The sequence below is a fragment of the Delphinus delphis genome, chromosome 3 (genome assembly GCF_949987515.2).
Source record: "Delphinus delphis chromosome 3, mDelDel1.2, whole genome shotgun sequence".
Taxonomy (NCBI): Eukaryota; Metazoa; Chordata; class Mammalia; order Artiodactyla; family Delphinidae; genus Delphinus; species Delphinus delphis.
Window position 1 is genome coordinate 79,113,489 of NC_082685.1, and position 22,728 is coordinate 79,136,216.

The 22,728-nt window shown below is 35.6% G+C and overlaps 1 protein-coding gene across 2 annotated transcripts in view; it reads left to right on the forward strand.

Moving 5' to 3' along the window:
* The window catches only part of PGGT1B (protein geranylgeranyltransferase type I subunit beta), a 60,701-nt gene extending 38,290 nt beyond the window's left edge, over nucleotides 1-22,411 (forward strand). For both annotated transcript variants that reach the window (XM_060009002.1, XM_060009003.1), the window contains exons 7-9: nucleotides 7,452-7,636; nucleotides 13,407-13,515; nucleotides 17,090-22,411. In XM_060009002.1, coding sequence (XP_059864985.1) covers nucleotides 7,452-7,636; nucleotides 13,407-13,515; nucleotides 17,090-17,271 — 476 coding nt within the window. In that variant the 3' untranslated portion in view covers nucleotides 17,272-22,411. The remainder of the gene's footprint in view (nucleotides 1-7,451; nucleotides 7,637-13,406; nucleotides 13,516-17,089) is intronic.
* The last annotated feature ends 317 nt before the right edge of the window (nucleotides 22,412-22,728 follow it).

Here is a 22,728-nt window from a genome sequence, read left to right on the forward strand (position 1 = left end):
TCAACATGTAGGACCTCAGAAGTCTGTCTCAACTCTTGGTGCAGCCTGACTGTCTTCTTTCCTACTTCTCTCTGTTGACACTGCTGTGCCAACTCGAGCCTCTCCTAGGTCAGTAACCATTCAGAGATTATTCAGACCAGAATGTTCAAACAGTACTTTCTGGTGATCATTTCAGCTGTTAGTTGCATGAAAACATCTTGGGATGATTTAACATATTGTTAGAAAACAGCACGTTTTCTTCTTTGGTGTAATACTAAAAAGCTAGATACAGAATATTAAACATGAATCAATGAATTTGTGAAGAAAAATTTTTTTTTACCTCCTTAATATAATTGTCCTAAGTCATAGTGATAAAACATTTTGCCACATAGCATATGTTCACTGCGTACATTAATACAGTTTCTCCTTTCACACTTTTCCTCAATTTTGGCAGAACCAGAGTGAGCGATAGTCACTTAGTTTGTCAAAACATCAATAGCCTGAACTCTTTCAAGTGGAATATATCGTGTAGAAGTAAATGCACTTCCTTGCTCCTTTTTTTTTTTTTTAAAAAAAACGAGCCCAGATCAGGGAGGCTCTCTGAGTGAAATCCTTGTTTCCTCTTCATCACAGCAGTGTTTTTGTGCTCACCTGTGTGTCCATCCCTCTGCTAGCACGATAGAGTAGAAAGAACACATCAATATTCAGGTCTCAGCCCTAACACTAGCTATGTGGCTTAGGCCCCTTACTTAATCTCTCTGAGGATTTCCTCATCAACAGAGTAGAAATAATTATATCTTTCTTTAAAATTATTTTTAGAGATACGAGGGAAACTGGTTTGTAAACTGTAAACCATGTATAAACATTTTTTTAAAACACATTCCTTGTGCTTTCCCTAGGACCTGTCCTATCAGGTATCTCTTCCCTCTCTGACATTTTCACTCCCTCCTTCGGTGGTATTTGTAGAGCATACGTGTCACTAAGGGGCGTATAGAAAACTGTCTTGGATTTTCCTCTGAAGCCATACTGTAATTAGGACATCATAATTCTTGTGTATGTCTATATGAGATTGGGGGTGGCAGTAGCAATTATGTCACTGGTCATCACTACTTGGTAAGGAGGGATATACTTGTAGTTGCACAAAGAGGAAATCTGGCATCTGTAAGAATTTCTGAGAAGACGAGGTCTGGGCTCACTATTGTAAAGGATGTTAATGGGCACTCAGGCGGAGGAGATACTTTGCAGTGCAGGAGACCTGTGGAACAAACACTGTTGTTCCCCAGAAAATGGGATTACGTTCTCTGGGATATGAAACAGAGAGGGCCGCTCAAACATGATACTCTCTGATGGAAAAAAAGTCTTGCTGAGTCACACAAGTAGTGATTTGGAGTCAGTATGACTCGAGTAGGATCACACCCAACAAGATCATCATTGATGGGCTGTGGTTCATGCCAAAAAGCTTACATCTTCCTTTTACACTCCTTTTGTCTTGGTAGATTTAAGGTCTAAAGCCCGAGAGGAGGGCTTCCTACGCAGGGTGCCACAGTACAGGGTGTGCTGCAAATGGGCTATAGGCATGCCAAGCTATTGCTGCCTGAGCCTTTGGAGCAGCCAAGACCTAGGCGTCTAGGGCTCCCGTTTAGGTACCAGGAGCTCGCTCCTCAGGTCACCGCTGTGTGTTCTGCAAATGTCAGACGTTTTAATGTTCTTGTGTGCTGTGAGGTTAGATAGGCTGAGAAGTACTACTCTAGAAGGCTTTGGTATAGCCTCCCTTCCCTATCTTATCACTGTCTACACTGGCAAGAGAAACCTCTTTCTAAAAAGTAGTCTTGCAGATTGGGCACTCTGAAGTCATGGTGTTCTCCCTTTTTCTCCTTTTATTAATCTTTTTAGAATAGTGGTCCAGGTATACTATTTGCCCTTCTACACAAATGGCTTGTTCTTTAATTTTTCTGTGTAAGATTCAGCAACTTAAATGAAATATTTCTTTTAAAGTCATGAATGGTCTACATTTCAAATCCAGTGTCTTTTTCTCATTCCTCATCTTCTATTTATTGAAGCAAATGAAGCTGTTAGCCTCTTCCCCTTCTTTCTTGAAGTATCAATTCCTCTTGTCCTTCTTCCTGACAAGTTGTTTCTGGCTCCTTCACAATTTTTGTTTCTTCCTCTCACCTCTTTATCTTAGTCCAACTTCCTTCTTTTCATTGGATCATTCATCTTTCTAAATATCAGGACTCTTATACTTGCTATTCCTTCTATATAGAATCCTCCACTCCCATCCCTAGCAAACACCTGGCTTCACTTCACATCCTTCAGGTATTGGCTCAAATGATATTTTTGGAAAAGCCCCCTTTTTAAAATTGCAAACCACCCACAAACACACCTCCTGTTTAGAATTGCAAACCAACCACAGATACATACCCCATTCTCTGTCCCCCTTTCTGGCTTTATTTTTCTCCATATCACTTTTATTTTATTTATTTGTTTATTGTCTGTCTCCACATAATATATGCCTCATGAGATCAGAGGTTTTGGCCTATTTTATTCACTGTTTTATCTCCCACACTTGTAACACGTGGCACATAGTTAAATGAACTAACAGATGGTTCCCTGTCAATCATCCCTGGGGTGATGGCACCCACACTTTGTTTCCAAATCTATACTGTTGCTTCTGAGCTGCATACTGCCTTTCTGTGTGCCTGCCAGGCAGAGCTAGCTACCTTTATATCTCTCAAGCTGCACATTTTTAAAAACCATCATTCTGCTCTTTCCTTCCTTCCAAGTCTGTTTTTGCTATTCAGGAATGTGGAACTATTCTGATCTACTGATTTTTCAGAGAGCCAGAAATCCAGAATTTGGGGTGTTTAATCTCCTGTTCTGTTTTTTGTTGTTGTTGTTCTTAACTTGCCAGTCACACCAGTCCTCCATTAGTCACCAGTTTATAACCTTTTACGGACTTAAAAGGAAAAGAATTTATTTATTAAGCAGCTGCTCTGTGCCAGCTAACAGTTTTCTCACTTAATCCTCACACTAGCCCTCCGAGAGTGGACATCTTGGTATTAGTTAGATTCAATCAGAAGCAAAATCACTATGAATATTAAAGACTAGGAATTTATTATAGGAGTAAGATTTTACATGGTTGTGGAAGAAGATGGAGAAGTAAGGCCCTGAAAGGGGTAGCAGGTGGATCAGGAAAGAGTCACTGACAAGCTCTCCTGAGGCACTGGCACAGGTGGACAAGTGAGACCTTGCAGGGGAATCTGGAGAGCCAGGTGCATGCAGCTGCCAGAATGTAACTGGAAGGCTGTTGTTCGTACATCCATTCGTGGGCCTGGTGTCACTAGAGCAAGAAGTAGAAAGAACTTGGATTCCAAGTATATGGGAGAATAAGGGCAAGCTAGACTCTCACAGCACCTCTACCCTTGTCTCTTACCTTCTGTGCCCACAACCAGGGCAATGGCTACTGCTTCACTTCCACCTTAGAGATCTCACACAGATTTCTCTAGCTTCAGACCATATAAAGAAGGGGATTCTGAGAAACAGTTCTCGCTTAGCCAAGTTAACACAGTATAAAACCACCACAGTGATTATTGTCGTTTTACCCAGAGAAGGTAAGTAACTTAACTCCTAGGCTCACATATCAGGTAAGTGTCTTGAAACCCTATGCTTGTTCAGCAGTACCATTCTGCCCATATTTAAATCTCTTAGTGTAGTTCTCCGTGGTCCAGTGCCAGCCTAGCTTTGTAATGTGAGAGATCCCTTCCATGTGCTCTAGGTTGCAGAGAAAATGTATTCTCCAAATGTTCTTACATGCCTTCTCACCCCTGGACTTTACTAATGTTCTTTTTCCTATACTTGAAATGCTTCCCCTTTACTTCTCTTCATTTCCCTTTCCTTAAACTTCAAATTTTACCCATCTTTCTATGCTTAGTTTCACTGTCACATTCTTTGTAAAATCTTTCATTGTTTCTTGTCCCCCCTAGCCCTAAGCAATTTCTCCCTTTTCTATATTCCCGTAATACTTGGTTCGTACCATTTACTTCTGTTTACCTTCTCTGCTAGGTTGTAAACTGATCGTGTCTTATTTATGTCATACTCCATATGCCCTTGAATATTGTAGTTGTCCAGTACATATTCGATGAGTTAGTTATGCTGTATTCCACTCTGCATCCGAAAGCTGGGAAGGCTGAATTTAGAATGTGTACTTCTGCTACAGTTTGATGTTAATCAAGTTTTTTCATGTGTTCTTTGTCCTAATTCCGCAGTCTAAATGCTGCTTAATACACTGTTTTCTTTTTCTTTTTAACTCAACTGCTGTTCTCCAACACCTGCTTAGCCTGGAGTCCATTTGTCACGAGAACTAAATAGGCACATTGTACCCTTCTAGGCCATGATTATCAAATGTTATGATTCTGTTTATCCTAGTGATTCTTTTATGATAGTACAGTTTTAAGGGAAAATGTTCATGTGTTTTGGAAGAATTAGATTTTCCTACTTCGCTAGGATTGAAACTACTTTTCCTCTTGAGATTCATAATGTAAAAGTTCACATATCTTCATTTGATTCCATGATTCTTTTAGAATATCTCTACTCCTTAATCCAGAAGAGAAGTATTAAACTTTACTTGGCCTGATTTCGTCTAAGCATTCAACTCCCTTGAATCTCCCTCACTTTACCTTTTTCATGTGGTGTTTAAGAGTAAAATGATGTACTTATTTGTGTACCTGTTTACTTAGCTTTCTACTTTAGCTGTATGTTTGTTGACCATCTTAAATTACACATTTCAGAGCACATAGATTCTTTCAAATTATTTGGTATATACAAATAGACACTAAGAGAATGCTTAAAAACGAGCTTTAAAACCTTACGGGAACAATAAGTTAAAACATAAGTAAAGCATAGCAAACAGAACCAGAGTCAGTAACATCTCCTTTACCCTGCAACTGGAAGAACTGGGGTAGGTTGTAAAGAGAGAACCAGTCCCTCCCAGCTGTGATTTTTTTATGACAGTGGTATTCTGTGTACATTAATTATCCACATAACTGAAGCATTCCACTTTAGGTGGCAAACTTTCAGCAGTTTCAGGTGGAAATCTTTCTCTTATTTGTATGTGCCTTAATATTCTCGTACTCTTACATGCCTTCGATACAGAAGGTTATTTTCATAACCTTCTTCAACCAGGGCATAATGAACAGAATTTAATCTTTTCTTGATGAATTCAGATCATTATTATGAGAAGGAATTCTTAAATTATACTTTAATATATATAGTGATGTAACATTCTCGAAGATTTTTGAAGCTTGTAGGAATCATTGACCTAATCCTATTTAGCCCCAAAAGGATATTCTAGTTGAGGTCTTGTGCCTGCTTTTTCTTACTGTACTTATTGTCATAATGTTACCTGTCTTTTCTTGCTGTTTTTGTCTGCCTCTAACACTCTTCTAACATCCTACTTTTAATCCAGGTTTTTAGAACTGGTGTTCTAAAATTGTTTACACAGGAACCTCTCAGGGGTAAATGTTGATAAGTGAATTTTAGCTTAAAGAATAGACTTTGTAATGACTGTGTTTGGCTACTCAGAGACCAGGCTTACTTCAGAAATTGTCATTTTCAAAATCTGGTCATTTGGGCAAAGTAAAGAGTATTTTTATTTTGAATTGTGCCAGTTTGCTTTAAAAAATCCGAACAATTATTTTGGAGAGTAACAATTAACTGTGTCTTTATTTCTTGGTAGATAGTTTTAAAGATTATGTACTTTCTCTTAGAGGCTTTATATTTAATGATGTAATAATACCTGAAGTCATGGCCAGCTTCTCATGAAAGAGAAATTGAAACTAGTAGGTCATTGAAGGGGAAATAAGATTGATAGTTGCTGAATAGAAATTATTCTAAAAGGTTATGATAAATTTGTTTTACTTTTGTTTTAATTCACTCATGACTAACATAGATCTCCCTTTTTTTTTCCATTGGGAAAAATTCTGAAGACTAAATAGTTCTTACAGTGTGACCCTTTTATTTATTTATTTTTATTTTTTGACAGTGACCCTTTTAATGTGATAGCTGCCTTGCATTTTCTAGAGAGAATGCTCACTTTTCCTTTGCCAGAGAATACAGCCAAGATTTGTAACACCAAAAGGAAAGTTACAGGATGAGGCATATTAGGAACAATCTATTTAAAGAGATGGAATTAATAAAAATCACTAGGTCAAGTTGTAATAAGTTGGAAATATAAGTATTTTCAAATTGTTTGGAGTTGACAGCAGATAACGCCAGTGGAAAGTGGTGGGGTTTTTTTGTTGTTGTTTTTTCCTTTATGGAAAAATACTGACTTTTCATTTCCCGAGGAAAGTAATTACCTTTGTGACTATATTGGTTCTATTGAAGCTGTAACATTTTAATAAACTTAGGGGTATAAAACAACACAAATTTATTCTCTTACAGTTCCAGAGGCCAGAAGTCTGAACTGCATCTTACAGGGCTTCAAATCAAGATGTCAGCAGAGCAGGTTTTTTCTGGAGGCTCCAGGGGAAAGTCTGTTCCTTTGTCTCTTTCAGCTTCTGGTGGCTGCTGACATTCTTTGACTTCTTGTCTCATCACTTTAGTTTCTGCTTCCATAGTCACAATGCCTCCTCTTTGACTGTGGTTTAATCTCCCTCTGCCCCCCTTTTATAGGGACACTTGTGGTTACACTTAGGGTACACCCCATCCAGGATAATCTCCCCGTCTCAAGATCCTTAACTTCCATCACATTTGCAGAGTCCTTTTTGCCATATAAGGTAGCATGCCCATGTTCAGGGATTAGGACCTGGATATCACTGGGGGGCATTAGTCAGTCTACCATAGTGAGCATGGACCTGTATTGTGCATCTACTTCCAGATACAGTTTTCTTCTCCACACTACCCCCATCCCCAACACACACACACACACACACACACACACACACACACACACACTTGCCCTTTGCTAAAACTTTTCTTCCTTAAATTTCTTAAGCTGACATATAAACTTCTAGTTTATGTTATATGTGAAAATCAGTCTGTAGCTTTAGGCAGATGGAACCTCAATTCATAATCAATACACTGTCTTTAAGGGAATTAAAATCAGACTCAGGTGATAGAGTAGTAGACAGGGAGTAGGAGTTCTAGATTTTAGTTTCAACTCTCCCATTAACCATATAATTTTGAACTACTTTCTAAATCTTTTTTCATTTAAAAAATTGTTCTTACGGCCTTAAGTTATTTTAATTTTTTTCTATTTCATCAAGTTCATATTGAAGACTCCAGTGCTTAGTGGTTATTTTAAATAGTGAAATTAAGGTAAATAAAATAGTGAAATAAAAGTAAAATTAATTGTCTTTTAATTTTATTTCACTATTTTCTAGAGTTATTTAACCCTTTTTTTCTTCAATCATTTCATATTATTTTCCTAGACATCTAATAAGTTTAAAGTATTGTGTGGTTTTAATTAACAGGAGGATCAACTTTTTGTGGCATTGCATCACTGTGCCTGATGGGTAAACTAGAAGAAGTTTTTTCAGAAAAAGAATTGAACAGGATAAAGAGGTGGTGTATAATGAGACAACAAAACGGTTATCATGGAAGACCTAATAAGCCTGTCGACACCTGTTATTCTTTTTGGGTGGGAGCAACTCTAAAGGTAAGAGAAATAATAAAAATGAGAAACCTTTACTCTTTGTTAATAAAAAAACTGTGCGTAAAGGGTTTGGTCTTTGTAATGTTCATTAAATATTGTTAGGTTTAGGGCAAAAGGTTTTTCCTGTTGCTCTGGCAAAGCTAGTCTCTGTATGGTTTTTCCACAGAATTCAATTATCTGTTGTACTACTTAGAAATTTCTATTCTTATAAAGCTCTAGTGTCCCAGAACCTATGTAAGAAAGTAGGTGTAATGTCATGAAAAACTTTTACCTGAAACTGATCGGTGGTCTGTCTAGTGGGGAGATCTGTCTGAACATACCAGTAAAGGGTTTATGGGAAAATTTAATCTTAAAAGATAAACCATGGGTCATTCCTTTAGAAACCATCTAAGGTTTTCTATTTTGTATTAATTTATTTGTGTCAGCCTTCTGAAATGTATTGATTAATATGTTCATACATTTTCCCCATCTCTACTACCTTTTGATGTACCTAAATACATAAGCTTGTTAGCCATTGCATACCCACAAGTTTTCAATACCTTAAAATCGCCTTTTTTGCCTTTAAAACATATCACCTAGGCCTGATATTCAGGAATCTAACAAAAGTCTATGTTCATCATCTATACACAGTAAGTCCCCTGCATATGAACAAGTTGCATTCCGAGAGTGCATTTGTAAGTCCAGTTTGTTTGTAAGTCTAACAGAGTTAGCCTAGGTACCCAACTAACACAATCGGCTGTATAGTACTGTACTGTAGTAGGTTTATAATACTTTTCACACAAATAATATGTAAAAAACAAACACAAACAGTAAAACATTTTTAATCCTACAGTATAGTACTTTGAAAAGTACTATAGTGCAGTACCACAGCTGGCATACAGGGGCTGGCATCGAGTGAACAGGCAAGAAGAGTTACTGACTGGAGGAGGGAGAGGAGGTGGGAGATGGTAGAGCCAAAGGATCGTCAGCAACAGGAGACGGAGTGCAAGCTGCAATTTCACTCACGCCTGACGTGGATGGCACAGGTTCTGGTTCCTTGCTGGATTCAGTTCTATCTACCCTCTTGAAAAAACGATCCAGAGATGTCTGGTTAGTAGCTCTTTTTTTCTCGTCATAGATGACACGCTAGCACTGGATTGCATTCTGAATGGCTGCTGCAACCTTCGTGTACCGTTCTACATTCGGGTCCTGTGCCTCAAAAACTAACAGTGTCTCCTCAAATAAAGAAAATCCCCTTGCCATTTCCTGCATCATGAATCTCTTCGGTTCTTCAGTTACTTCTTCCTCTTGTCTCTCTTCATCCTTTCTCTGGGCCTCCAGTTCCATCAGGTCTTCATTAGTAAACTTCTCCTGTTGCACACCAAGGAATGCAATGAAGTCGTCCTCTTGCAGATCTAGCTTGAAATAAAGATACTGTACTACTGTACTCTATACAGTACTGTACAGTAGAGTACACAAAAAGCACAACCACTTGTAGAGGATGCACGCATGTGACAGTGTACGCCAGACATGTGAACTGACTTACGCGATTGGACATGTGAATGCACGTTTGCATCTTTGAATGTTCACAACTTAAAGGTTCGTATGTGGGGACTTACTATAATATCCTAATTTTTTTCTCTTAAACAAAATTCATACATGTGGTTGAAATGAATTGGGAAAATAGAACAATTTAAAATGAAGGCAGTAGCCTCTGTCTCCTCACTTTTAGTGCCATTCCTCAGGTGCACCATATTAATTTTTATAATTATGAAAAATTTCAAACATACCCAAAAGAAGAGAGAATAGTGTATAATGAACCCTTAATATGTTCATCAACCAATCTCAACAGTTGTCATCCCAAAGCCAGCCTTCATTCATCCATATACCGATCCACTTCCCTCACCCTCACTGACTAATATTTTAAAGCAAATCCCAGATACCATTTTTTATATTATCTGGAAAATTTTCAGTATAATCGCTAAACAAAAAGAGCTTTTTAAAAAATGGAACCGTAGTATCACTTGTAAGAAATCAGCCATAGTTCCTTATCATTAAATATCAAGTCAGGATGATATATATTTCCTATTGCATCACATCAAGAGGCATATAATATAATCTCTGGCTGTCTCTCCTTTTGATCAAAGGGCTCCAGAGTTGTCAAAACTGATTCATCCATTATAAAGTTCCCCATGAGCCTTCTTTGTTCACTTTTTTTTATGGTGTTAAAATATATGTAATGTAATAAAGTTTAACTATTTATAAGTGTACAAATCACAGTGTTGTGTAACCAATACCACTGTCTATACCCCAAACATTTTCATCATCCTAAACATAAACTGTGCTCATTAAACAGTAACTCCCCATTCTCCCATCCCTCCAGCCCCTGCTAACCTCTATTCTACTTTTTGTCTCTGTGAATTTACTTATACTAGGTACATCATATAAGTAGAATCATATAATCTACTGTGTCCTGTGTCTGGCTTATATTTCTCAAGCTCCATCCATTTTGTCACATACATCAAAATTTCGTTCCTTCTTATGGTTGAGTAAATATACCTGTTTTATGTATATACCACATTTTGTTTTTCTGTTCATCTGTTGATGGACACTTGGATTGTTTTCACCTTTTGGCTATTGTAAATATGGTGGCAGTGAGCACTGGTGTAAAATAAATATCTGTTTCTGGATAATTACCTAGGAGTGGAATCGGTGTATTACATGGTAATTATATGTTCAACTTTTTGAGAAACCACCAAACTATTTTCCACAGTGGCTGCACCATTTTACATTCCCACTAGCAATGTATAAGCATTCCAATTTCTCTACATTCTCACCAATACTTGTTTTTTCTGTTTTTTTTTTTTTTTATAATAGCATCCTAATGGCTATGTGGTGACATCTCATTGTGGTTTTGATTTGCATTTCCCTAATGATTAGTGATATCGAGCACCTTTTGATGTGCTTATTGGCCATCCTGTGTATCTCCTTTGGAGAAATGTCCAATTTATCTATTTTTTCTTTTGTTGCCCGTGCTTTTGGTTGTTATTCCATGAAATCATTGCCAAATCCAATGTTATGAAGATTTTCCCCGATGTTTTATTCCAACGGTTTTATAGTTTTAGTTCTTGAACTTAGGTCTTTGATCCACTTTGAGTTGATTTTTGTATATGGTATAAAGCAAGAGCTTCAGCTTCATCCTTTTACATGTGGGCATCCAGCTTTCCCAATGCCATTTGTTGTAAAGACAGTTCTTTACCCATTAAATTGTCTTGGCACCTTTGTCGAAAATCATCTGTTTATTTCTGGGCTCTCCATTCTATTGCATTGGTCCTTACTGTTTTAATTACTGTAGCTTTATAATAAATTTCAACGTCAGGAAGTATGAGTTCTTGACATTTTTCTTTTTAAAGATTGTTTTGGCTCTTCAGGGCCCCTTGCAATTTCATGTGAATTTAAGGATTGGCTTTACCATTTCTTAGGGAAAAGGCTGTTGAAATTTTGATAGAGTTTACATTGAATCTGTAGATTGCTTTGAGTATTGTTGACATCTTAACAATGTCAGGTCTTCCTATCCATGATGATGGAATGTTTATCCATTTATTTAGATCTTTAATCTTTCACCAGTGTTTGGTAGTTTTTTGCATACAGATCTTTCACCTGCTTAGATAGGTTTATTCCTAAGTATTTAAATTCTTTTGGAAGCTGTTATGAGTGGAATTGCTTTCCTAGTTTTCTTTTGGATTGTTTGTTGCCGATGTATAAAAAGCTTCATCATCTTCTTACGGAATGGTTTTAGCAGCCGTTGAGGATCATTACTTAGGTCCATTATGTCATTGGGGGTTGCTATATGGTGATATTCTATCATTCCCTCTAAATTTATTAACTAGGATTCTTTTATAAAGAAGAATTTCACTTTAACTTAAGGTATGGTTATACAGAGAAAGGCAGATGATTCTTTCTCTTAATTTTAATAATGTTCATTCAGTCAGTGAGTTGGTTCCCTAGCATCCTCTAAAGTTTTCCAATAAAATAATTGGGTTTTAGGGTTTTTTTTTTTTAACCTTTGAGTATCACTGTGAACTCATAGATTTTAATATATTTTATCCATTTTAGTCCATTACATTGTTCTTTTTAATGCTCAAATTGTCCCATCTTTAGCCAGTAGGAGCCCCTTCAAGTTGTTTCTTGAGTCTTTTTGATATGACCTTGGTGGTCTTTGACAACTTTCTAAAGGCAACTACTTTTAAACCTTTTTAAAATTTTTAATTCTTATGGATAACTTTAAATAATAACTTTAAATATGCTGATTTCTTGACTTAACACCTTTAGGCATTACCCCAGCTATGAAAACATATTCCCAACTATAAAAAATGAAGATTTGGCCTCCCCTTTTTCCAGCAGATTGTTACTGGTATATATTTTTTTTAGTTCTGAACCATTTCTCTTCCTCTCCCTTCTAAAACTTTCAGTTTACCTTTACTTTTACAACATCAGCTTAGGTGACATTCATATTTTGTTCAGTAACAATGATCAAATATTTTATGCTTTGCCTTTAGGTTGATTTTAAAATTTGAAAACCAGTAATCACATATTAGGGCTGTATAAATACTTTTTATTGCTAAACCAAGTACAGTGTTAAGATTATTGTTCCTTCTTTCTATGTAATGACTTACGTGCCACTTGATGAAAAATGTTTCTAGCATCAGGAGTCTAAAGAGTCTCTGCTTATATTCTATTAATTAAACCAAATGAATGAATAAGTTGGTTTCTTATTTGTACCATAACCTTATTATTGGGTTTGTTTCTCTTTTTGAGAAATAATGCTTCTTTATTAATCATTAATACCTTTCGTGGCTCTCTGATTTATTGACACACTTTCAGCTGCTTTGTGACACTTCTTGAATTTTCTTATCTACTGCTCACCACTCCCCAACCCCGTTCTCTTCACAGTTTGACAATCCTTTATTTTTTTCTATTGAATGGGATCTTCAGAGAAAGGACAAATACATGTCCTAAATCTTTAAGCTACATAATTTTTTATGCTAAAATTGTATTTGTCTCACCTTGTATCTTTCCTAATTAAAGAGCTTTAATTTTTTACTATTCTCAAACAAAACTGTCTCTAGCACGTGGTTAATAATTTTTGTTGCTCTTTTTTGAAATATTTTTAGTTTTCATTACCAGCAATTTGTAACTAATAGTTCAAAAGCCTGTCATGGGCTTCCCTGGTGGCGCAGTGGTTGAGAGTCTGCCTGCCGATGCAGGGGACACGGGTTCGTGCCCTGGTCCGGGAGGATCCCACATGCCGCGGAGCAGCTGGGCCCGTGAGCCATGGCCGCTGAGCCTGCGCGTCCGGAACCTGTGCTCCGCAACGGGAGAGGCCACAACAGTGAGAGGCCCACGTACCGCCAAAAAAAAAAAAAAAAAAAAAGCCTCATAAGAGTTAGAATATAGGTTAATTAAATTGCCCTTTTAAAAATAACTGATGAAGTTGAGCATACTGGGAAGTTGTGTTTTGAATGTAGCTAAATGTGATGCAGAGAAGTCAGTTGGGTATGGTTCAAAAGAAGGAAATAGTGAGTGGGTCAAGAAAAAGAGAGTATATTTGATAAGATGATAAAAAAAAGTTAATGTGGTTGAGAATTTTAAATGCTCAAGCCCCCTAGGCTTGTTCTGAGAGCCTTACTTAATTAGAGAAAAGCATATTTAAATTACATATATCTGAAAATTGAGCCAAAGGTCAATATGAAAGTTTTATGTCAATAAATTTATATTTGTCATGTCATTTCAGCTTCTGAAAATTTTCCAGTATACTAACTTCGAGAAAAATAGAAATTATATCTTATCAACTCAAGATCGCCTCGTAGGGGGATTTGCCAAGTGGCCAGATAGTCATCCAGGTAATTTATTTTTTGTATAAATCCAGAGCAACTTTTGTTTATTTTTTGAGTAGATCTTCAAGCATCTTTGTCAGAAAGGGCATATGATAGAAAATATAGGCACAGTTGTAAACTTACTTTAAATAATGTTTTTAAAAAGGTAAATTGTTTAAGTTTATGGTAGATTTAGGGTCTTTGGGGTATAAAGGAAGGATTTGATTATCAAGATGTATTGGTATAGTTTGCCCTTTTTTCCATATATTTCACTTAGCAGTGTTTCATCTTGTTGCGGGCAGTAAGGCAGATGGTCTGAATGGTCCCTGTCCAAAATAGAATTGGTTCATCCAAGATCTTTAGGATTACTAGCTATCACTTGAGCTCTGCAGAATAAATTACTCTTAAATCCAAAAGGGAGCTAGTTCTTACTCTTTTCATAAGTCATTAAATCAGAAATCTCAAATCCTGAATACAGGTGCCCCTCACTGTCCATACTCTTATTCTCTGAATTTTGGCAGATTCAGGTTATTTTTTTTAGATGAATACTTTTGCTATATGAACTCTCAAACCATTCACTCTCTAAAACTCAGGAACCAAATAGATTCAGACAATACAATATTCCATGCTTTCCCAGCTCAGGAAAGGCATAGATGTGAAGAACAAAAGATTCTTGTATTTCATAAGTACTTTTAAAAGGGTTCTTCAGAAATAATGACATTTCTTCAAAATATGTGGATAATTCTGCTATTTTCCAAACCTAGACAGGCCATAGTCTAAGCTGCATGCTCTAATATAATAAAGTCAGTAACTACATGGATGCCATCTACAGACCCCTCAGGCCTAGCCTGCCAACACAGCTCATCATCTCTGTGCTCTGCCCTGCCCCAAAACTTTGGTGGCACTAGGCCCAAGTTCAGGCCTAGGATTCTGAAAATGTCTTACCAGTCTTCCTCTAGTCCAGTGCCCCTCCTAGTGACACTGTGTGTGTGTATGTACATTTGCTTAAATGAGAGGAAAGGGACCAAAGCTCTTTTCAGACTCCCAAAGGGATCTCTGATGCAAAAGAGAACCTCTAATCTAAACTCTTCTGTTAAGTCTGTTACAATTGTTGAAAAACTTTCTTAGCACTCAGAGTCAGCTGGCACTGCACACAAGGCCCTCCCAGGATTTGGCTCCTCTCCCACCACTAGCATCGTTCTCCAAGCTGCTTGCCCTTCCCCCTTAGGTTTCACCTCCAACAAAATGAATCTATTTATAGCTTCCAAAAAACTCAATTCAAGACTTTGTTAAAAATAAGTCAGAACACTGACACTTTTGATAAGCAAATTGACCAAGTATTAGCTATAAATATATGACACTAGATTTAAGGAATGATTGTTTTTGCAGCATTGCAGTAGTGTCATGGTTTTTATTATTAGTCTAGAACCTCTTCACGTCCTCTCTTGTCATAGAACAGTTACGGTCAGAATATGTACCTGAATTGAAGTACAAATAAGGGGCTCATGGAATCATGTCAGGAATATTTCCTGACATCCATATTTACGTGTATTTTCATGCAAACTATGCTTCTTTTTAAAAAATGTACAATGCTTTTAATTTCTAAAGCAAAATAATATTTTTAAATTTTGATATCTATAACACATAGCTGTAAATATGTTTGAAAAGTGCCTCAAGAAAACAGTTCTTTTGGTATTGATTCCATTGTTTCCAATCAGTACATGGTACTATTTTAAAAAATAATGTACTGTTTTAACAAATAATGGGAATAAGGAAATGACAGTCTCTTGAAAAGCATTTGTTATATAAACATATTGAGATACATTTTGATTTTTTACAGTAGCTTTTTTAAAAGAAAATTATTGGAGCTTTTTTCTAGAGAGATCAGTTGTTTAACATTTGAGTAAATACTTGGATGTAATATTTTTTATAGATATGTTACAATGTCTTCAGATCCTGTACATTACAGAGCATAGGAAGTGTTTGTATGATAAATTGAATTTATGTGGAAAAGATCTGTTCCCAGAGCTGTTATAAAAATCATTTTAGTAAGAGTTTTTAAAATTAGCTTATTCTTGGTTCTAATAAATCAATCTAGTAGCAGATTTGACACACAGAGATTTTATGTACATTTATAGGAAAAACTTATGAAAAATGAAGTTTTATTATGAGGAAAATATATATTTCAACTCTAAAGTGCTTGAATACGTCATCACCTACAGACAAAGAGGGTTTTTTTTGGTTTTTTTTTTGTTTTTGAGGATTGAAACGTTACCTTCTATTTCATTAGCTTTTACAAAACATCCTTTTGAGAAAAAAAAATTCTTACATTACTGGAAAGTGTAAGATCCTATTTTATTTATTCTAAGTGTATTTTCTGTTGCATTCTTTTCCTAGAAAAGTTTCCTTATTTCTGTACAATAAAATTTAATGTTGCTTTTTAATTTTAGAAAAACTGCAAGAAAACTATAATAGTTTAGGAAAAATCAAGTTTATTTTTTGTGGTCTGAAAATTAGAGGAAAATGAGCTAGAAGAAACCTAAGTATTCTCTGAAAAAGACATAAAAGGGGATTAACATGGACCTTCATTGGTGAAATAACTTTTTCACAAATAACATTGAGTAAGCACAACTATCTGTCATTCCTTTTTTGAAAAGTAAATGATACTTTTGTGAGTAAAACTTTCTCTTTAATTCTTGTGACACAAAAGATGTTTTGAACTTTAATAGCTCATGAGACCATAAATGATGACGAACTCAAAAACAGAAAAAAATTTTGACTGCTACAAAATCTGCATTTTGTAGCGTTCCCATAACTGCAGAGCTCTGAGCCCTTTCAGAAGTCATATAAGGCTCTCAGGCAAGCAACAGCCTTGTGATTTCAGTGGCCATTTAATGGAAGAAAGTTGCTGCCCCCTGAAAGATGGGAAACAGTAGTGAGGCCACTGTAGAAGAATTGTTATGGTATGAACACTCACATTATTATGACCAAATAGAATGTGTGAGTTTGTTTTTATTGTCAGGTCATACATTTTTAGAATGACTGACATTACCTGAAATAGGGAAATTAAATATGGTACAGCATTCCAGAATGGATTATTTTGCCTAAGCTTCTTTCATTTAACCTAGTATTGTCGTCATATATGGTTTAGGAACTGTCAGAGGTAAAACTTAGGGGGGAGGGCTAATGCTACTTAGATTCTGAGGTTTATTTTCACTTTTAAGAAAAAATTTCTGTTTATGATATAAAGCTCCTTGTTTCCATATATTATAGTAAGCAAAAGGGAAAACCCATTAGAGTGAGAAGTCTTTTATATCACTGGTACTCTTCCTTTTTGTTCTTTAATCACAGAGGATGTTGGTAGTGTCACTTCTTCAGCTAGGAACTGTTCTCCTTTGTTAGTGATGTTTTCTTGAATAATGTATCATCTGATTTTGATCACCTGGTTTTTAAAAATTTGGGGTTTGAGACAGCAAATATTTCAAAAACTGTATTTAGTATTTTTCTAAATTTATTTTTAATGTAGTGATGAGCTGATAAGTAGCTAAAATATTTTGTACAAATAAGAATGCCTGTTATGATAAAACTGCCTTATTTTCAGATGCTTTGCATGCATACTTTGGAATTTGTGGCCTGTCACTAATGGAGGAAAGTGGCATTTGTAAAGTTCATCCTGCCCTGAACGTAAGCACACGGACTTCTGAGCGCCTTCGAGATCTCCATCAGAGCTGGAAAACCAAGGACTCTAAACAGTGCTCAGAGAATGTACACATCTCCACATGACTAACTTTAGATTGGGAGGGTGGGGGGATTTGTAGCCTAACTGTAGCTCAAGGTTAAAAGCCATGTATAACCAAGTGTGCTCTTTTTTTTAAGAGGTAGAGTCTTACAATCGAATCTTGTGCTGATGTCACTTTGGTATATGGTCTTGAGCCAGTAACCTTCGTACTAGGTTTCAAGGAAATCTTTGTTGAAGTTTGAACCACAGTGGACTCTGTTGTGGTTCTTAAATGTTTATATACTGTATTTCTAAGTTCTCTGAGGCAAACTAACTGTATGTATGAAGGTTATCTTTTTAAAAAGCTCTTCAGTACAAAATTGTATCATAAATACAAATCTTCAAAAGAAGTTTACAGTTCACATAGCGTTGATAATCTTGAGGTGAACACTTAGTGATCATTTAAAAAGCTTGACTGCTGATGGTAGAACATTGCTTTAATGAATTAAGTATCTGGGATTATTCTTTGAAAACAGATGATCCCATAATTTTTAAAAAGAAGACTTATTTTGACTTAAGTAAAATGTGCCAATTAAACTTTTGTGGCCTATACAAATGAAATTAACTTCATAGCAAGAATGAATAGGCTTAACTAATACAATAATTTTCTAAAGGGAGATTGTTTTAAGAAGACTATTATGTAACTGAGGGACAAGTAATATAACTGTATGTGATTGTGAATGGGGAAGTTTTGTGCTGTGCGGGTCATTTATTTTAGATGTTGCTGGCGTAAATAACAGTTATGTTTGATGTTAATCTCAAATCATTAGCTCCTTTTTTTTCCTTTCTGCAGAGAAAACAGTCTTATCTAGAAGGAAAGCCATTTAATGGTTTTGTTTCTTTTTCTGAGATATGTGATACTGTAAATTATACTTGTACTTTTATAACTGAGTTATTTTTAGCCATTTGGATTCTTATTTTTAGTTTGTTGCCCCAGTGTGTTAGCTGCTCAAATTTCAAACTGATGATTTTCTAATTTTTTCAAATGAAATGAGTAAACATTTAAGTAAAAAAAATAGCACCACTCAAGTAAAGTTAATGGTGTAGCTCCATACACGGTCATTCATATTTTTGTATTTTCAGGTAAGTGGGAAGGAAGTGTACCATTTAGGGGTTAAGGACTGGGGTTTTGCTTTTCTTTGTTTTGTTTTCTTCATTCTGTGACCTAGCTAATTGTAAAGGAATTAGTATAAAAACTCATTTTTATTAGTAATCAATTTATCAATAAATACATCTGTCACTGTTGCTCTATGACGTTCAAAGTTATGAGAGTAGTGCTGAAATGGAGAAGGAAGTCTCTTCACCAGAGGGACTGGGTTTCATTTAAAGTCTTGGTGATAATAAATGTTGGATTGTTAGTTTTACAAGTATCAGTATAAAAACTAAGTTACTAATATCACTGTTCAGGTATTGTAATATTTAAAGTTTAATTTCTTTCCTAGAGTGGAGAAAAAATACCCTTAAACAATGGTCCTTCCCAAAGGAAGCCTAGTATATACTTGGAGAAATGATTCATTTATTATTGGCATGCTTAGTTTTAAACCTCAATTTGCCAAAGTCAAAAAAAAATTTTTTTTTAATTAGAAATAAAATCAGTTTTCTGATGGTGGGGATAAAATAAGCCTAACAACAGATGTCATCCTTCCATGAGTTATTCCAGTTTGTACCAGTTTAAATTCTGACAAATTAAGACATCTACATCTCAAACTAACTCATTTCGTAGACATGAGGAGTTAAAATGGCATATATGTAATGGCTTTAGAACTATTCAAAAAGCCCCCATTTTTTTTTTTCCTGAATTGCCATTAGTGGTTGGAAGCTTAAAAAGTTAGTAATAGTAACCGTATTCGTATGAAGGAGAATTCCAAGGTCAAAGTATTTCAAAAAACTACTAAATATTTTCTAACTCCTTGTGTAATTTAATAGCATAAGATTATATATTACAATATGATTCTAATTGATATACTCGTGAGAGACCTCCTTGTGAAACTTTATGGGCCAGTGAATGTTCACATTCCACAGCAGCATATTGACCAAAAAAATACCAGCCCATTGTGAATTGTGGAGAAACTATTCCCAACTTTTTCTAAATAGTTACCTACAAGAAAAGTATTAATAAAATAAATTATAAGCACTATTTCATATATATACTTGGTTCTTTAGCAGTGGTGATAGAATAAGAAGGGGAATATGAAGTCTCAGTAATTCTGCTCCCTTTGCTCTACAGCCAACTCCAGTATGGTATTTTTTAGACTATGGTAGGAGAGGCCTTGTTTTGAGCATATGCATGAAAACAAGGTTCATCAGGTCATATAACACAATTCAACCTATTTATCATCTACAGTGCTTTTAGATTTGACCTATAATATGTGTACATTTTAATTAGATCTTTAAATAATTATTTATAAATATTCAAATTCAAATAGAAGTTTTGCCGACAGTGGTACATAGTTTGAAACTGTTGGGCCTGATAATATTTGAGAGTCAGTATAGTAAGGAGGTGCTCTGGAGTCAGATGACTTGGGTTTAAATCCTAGATCTGCCAGTTCACCAGTGTAATCTTGGACCCTAACTTCCCCTTTGATAAAATGAGGGGGGAAAAATCTAACTCACAAGATTGTTTGAAGATCAAATGAGGTAATACATATAAAGTACTTAGCGTAGTACTAAGTAAATAAAGTAAATTCCTAATTATAATTTGTCATAACCATCATAAAATTGTTTTTAAAACCTCTCTTTTCTGTAATAGAGATCCCACAGAGTTTAAACTCGAGGAAGATGATGGCAGCACTGTAGTTTCTGAATCTCCCCATTCGAATCCAGAGTAACTAGGATAGCTATTCTACAAAACTAGATGACAGGGTGTCCCCATGAACTTTAGAATACAGTTTTATAAGGACAAACCACTGACCAACATAGTTTCAGCATCTCTGTGGGAGGAAGTGAAAGGCAGGCAGCTGGTTTCTGACAGCCTTGAGAATAGAACTATAGCATTGCCCCCAGTTTCTCACTAGAAAGTACAGTGGGCCAGTCTGAGAACAAAAGCTGAAACTGCGAGGGGTTCTACAGGTCCCCATTTGCAGGTAGTGTTAGAGCAATATGATATGGTCTGATGATTGTGCTAGAGCAGTCTGGGCCCGTCCTGTATACATCTTAAGACTAATGAGCTAAAGCCTAGCTAGAATTAGAATCCACATTGGACCGGATAGGTACAATAGGACAAAGAGAAGAGAGAGTCCAGATAAATGTTGGGAAGGAAAGTCAATATACCTAGACATTATATGTGGACATAGATAATCTTTTAAATCACTTTGTGAAAATGAAAGAGGAACTTGAGGGCCATAGAGCAAAGAAAAGTCGTCCTAGGGCACCCCTTCCTCCTAAAAGTACAGGAAAACTCATTTCACCCAAAAACAAAAACAAAACCTGAAGATTACAGTCAAAGCCCATTCAAAGTTGTTTTAAGGAATAAAAGACTAAGCAGCCCAATATCCCCACAGACATTGGAAGCACACCAGCAGGACATGACCACAAGACTGATGAAAACTTAGTATTTATTGATTAAAAAAAAGCCATTATGACAGGAAATTTATAATTTTAGAGCAATATCAATAAAAATGAGAAAAGCTAAGAATTACACAATCGAGTCTTAAAAACTGGAGGAAAAAGCAAACCAAAAGGAAGTAGAAGGAAGGGATTAATTAAAAGGGGGAAGGAGGGAAGACAAGATAGACAAACTGCCAGACAATCTTTTCAAGAAAAAAAGGGAGGAAGCAAAAACACAAAAGTTTAAATGACAAGAGAGAGAACATAAAACAGGAAATTTTTCAAAATTATAACACTACCTTGAGTAATTTTATATAATAAATTAGAAAATAATAACCTTTCTTAGAAAAATGCCAGTTGCCAAGATTACCAAAGTAGATACAGAAATTCAAAACAAATGGACTCTTTACAAAAAAAAAATCAGGCCCAGATTGTTTCAAGGGTATTTCTACCAAACTGTCATGATTAAATAATCCTAATGTTGTTTAAACATTTCCAGGGGCTATAAAGAGACTCTTGAGGGCAAAAAACACAAAAAAGGCTTCTAAATTCATTTTGTAAAGTGAACATGATAAACATTGTTTCTAAAACCTGACAAAGTTTGTACCAAAGAGAAAATTATAGACCGCTCTCACTTATGAATATATCAGTACATAAATGTTAACAGTACATTAGCAAACAATTCAGCACTTTCAAAAAATATTAAGTCATGAGTAAGTTGGATTTATTATAGGAATGCAAGAATATTATTAGACAATCCATTAATATTCATCATATTAAAAGAGTTAAGGAGAAAAATCATATGATTATCTCCATCTTTGCAGAAAAGACACTTGACAAAACTTAACATTTATGTTAAATACACTTAATAAGTAGAAATTAATGAGTAATTCATTGACAGTGTACCTGTGCCCAAAAGCCAGCATCTTAATGTCGATACTAAAGTCAGGAACAAGACCCACTATCTCCTCTACTATTTAACTTTGTATTGGGGGATTTAGACAATGAGATTAGACAAAAGAAAACAAAGAGGTGAATTGAAAAGGAAGAGGAAAACTTTTAAAATATGATTTTATATCTGGAAAGCACAAAGGAATTTGTTGAAAAGCTATAAGAGAACTTAGTAAAGTAGCAATTGCATACAACTAACATACAACTATCAGTAGCCTTCACCAGACACAAAAGAGTGCATACTCTGATTCCATTTAGATGAAGTTCAAAATGGGCAAAATTGTCTATGGTGTCAGAAATCAGTGCCCTCATTCAATCACTACCTCCCTCCTCAAAGGTAAGCACTATCAAGGCTTAAATCACCATCAGTTATGTCTGGTTTTGAACTTTCTTTAAGTGGAATCATAATCAACGCATTAGTTTTCAACTGGTTTCTTTTGCTCCACAGGGACTGGAAGAGTACAAGGCAGAGTCTGTGGTGCTGGCGATGTTCTGTTTCATAATTTAGGTGCTGGTTACATAGGTGCATTCACTTTATGAATATTTATCAAGCTGTACACTTATGATTTGTGCACTTTTCTGTACGTATAATTACAGTTCAATAAAAATGTTTACTAAAAAGAATAAAAGAGTATATATGTATATAAACCTAAACTAGTTAGAAGATGTTCTTGAAGAGAAGATCCCTTTTATGATTGCAAAAAACGAAAAAAAAACAAGAAACGTATATGTAAACTTGAGGTCCAAAACCTGTATGAGAAAATCTTAAAACTCTTGAAAGCCCTCACTTGGCTCTGATGCACACTGAAATTTGAGAACCAATCACTGATTTAGAAAAAGCAGCTTGGGCAGGAGAAGCAAGTAAGAACCCCATAATTATTTGCAAATGTAAATTTTAAAAAGTTTTAGTTAACAGTAAGCTGAGTGCGATTCAACAATGTGCTCTTTGCTCCCACCCCAAAAAA